Source organism: Octopus bimaculoides, chromosome 20, assembly GCF_001194135.2.
Source record: "Octopus bimaculoides isolate UCB-OBI-ISO-001 chromosome 20, ASM119413v2, whole genome shotgun sequence".
Classification (NCBI taxonomy): Eukaryota; Metazoa; Mollusca; class Cephalopoda; order Octopoda; family Octopodidae; genus Octopus; species Octopus bimaculoides.
In genome coordinates this window covers 16,411,068-16,412,642 of record NC_069000.1, presented here as the reverse complement: position 1 = coordinate 16,412,642, position 1,575 = coordinate 16,411,068, and the positions used below count along the sequence as shown (strand labels likewise).

Sequence of the window (1,575 nt, the reverse complement as noted above, 5' to 3'; positions counted from 1 at the left end):
TGCATATGTGTATGTATATATACATATATATATATATATGCATATGTGTATGTATATATACATATATATATATATATGTATGCATATGTGTATGTATATATACATATATATATATATATGTATGCATATGTGTATGTATATATACATATATATATATATGTATGCATATGTGTATGTATATATATATGTATGCATATGTGTATGTATATATACATATATATATATGTATGCATATGTGTATGTACATATACATATATATATAGATGTATGCATAGGTGTATGTATATATATATATATATGTATGTATGTATGCAGTTACAAACTCCAGGTAAGCATATGATGGAATGAATAACTGTAATATATCATCTAAACAATATTATACAAAAAAATGATGATCAAAGTAATGTTACTTCATGCACCTTTATGTAATGATATTTCCAAACATTTTTAGTGTATCTTCTCTCTTTATCTTTCCAGAATGAATCCTTACTTTGGGGAAATGAACCAGGAAGCTGGCCCCAGTTTACAGAATGTTTTCAGAACACAGTGTTGATATGGATACCTACATTATTTCTCTGGATAATAACACCATTCTACGTTGTTGTTTTAAGTCAAAAAAATGGCAGTCCGCCACGACCTATGACAAAGAAAATAGTGTTTCAACTAGTAAGTATAATACTAATCAATTTTCCAGAATGAGACCTTTATGATACTTAATGGTATGTGCTGTTTCCTATACAGACCCACCATCACAGATTATTACTGAAGGCTCTTAATTTTTGCAATTTCATATTTACTATTATTGGTAGTATTATTATGGCAGAATTGTCTGGGCAATAGACAAAATACGTTTTGTATTTTGTTATTGCTCTCTAAATTCTGAATTAAAATGCCACTGTAGTCAACATTGTTTTGTGTCGTTTTTGTGTCAAGAAATGAAGTCAGTTTAATTGACAGTGCTATCTTCTAAAATTTGCAGCCTTGAACCTAGTGATGGAAAAAATACTTTGTTTCACTAGTTCTGGCTATTTACGTGCTGAGTTCAAATTGTGCTGAAGTCACTTTATATATAAATATATATATATGTATATGTATGTGTGTGTATATATATAAATATATATGTAAACGATGATGATGATGTATGAATATGTGTGTGTGTGTGTATATATATATATATATATATATATATATACACACACACATGTAAATATATATATGTATGTATATGTATGTATGTGTGTGTATATATGTAAGTATGTATATGTATGTGTGTGTATATATGTAAATATATATATGTATGTATATGTATGTGTGTGTATATATATAAAAACATATATCATCATCATCATCATCATCATCGTTTAACGTCCGCTTTCCATGCTAGCATGGGTTGGACGATTTGACTGAGGACTGGTGAAACCGGATGGCAACACCAGGCTCCAATCTAATTTGGCAGAGTTTCTACAGCTGGATGACCTTCCTAACGCCAACCACTCAGAGAGTGTAGTGGGTGCTTTTACGTGTCACCCGCACGAAAACGGCCACGCTCAAAATGGTACTGGCAACGGCCACGCT

At 30.3% G+C, this 1,575-nt stretch overlaps 1 protein-coding gene across 1 annotated transcript in view; it reads left to right on the top strand.

Moving 5' to 3' along the window:
• Positions 1-1,575, top strand: part of LOC106880711 (multidrug resistance-associated protein 1) — a 65,060-nt gene that overhangs the window by 7,025 nt on the left and 56,460 nt on the right. The window contains exon 2 of the mRNA XM_014930786.2: positions 478-666. Within this exon, the coding sequence (XP_014786272.1) occupies positions 478-666 (189 nt within the window). The remainder of the gene's footprint in view (positions 1-477; positions 667-1,575) is intronic.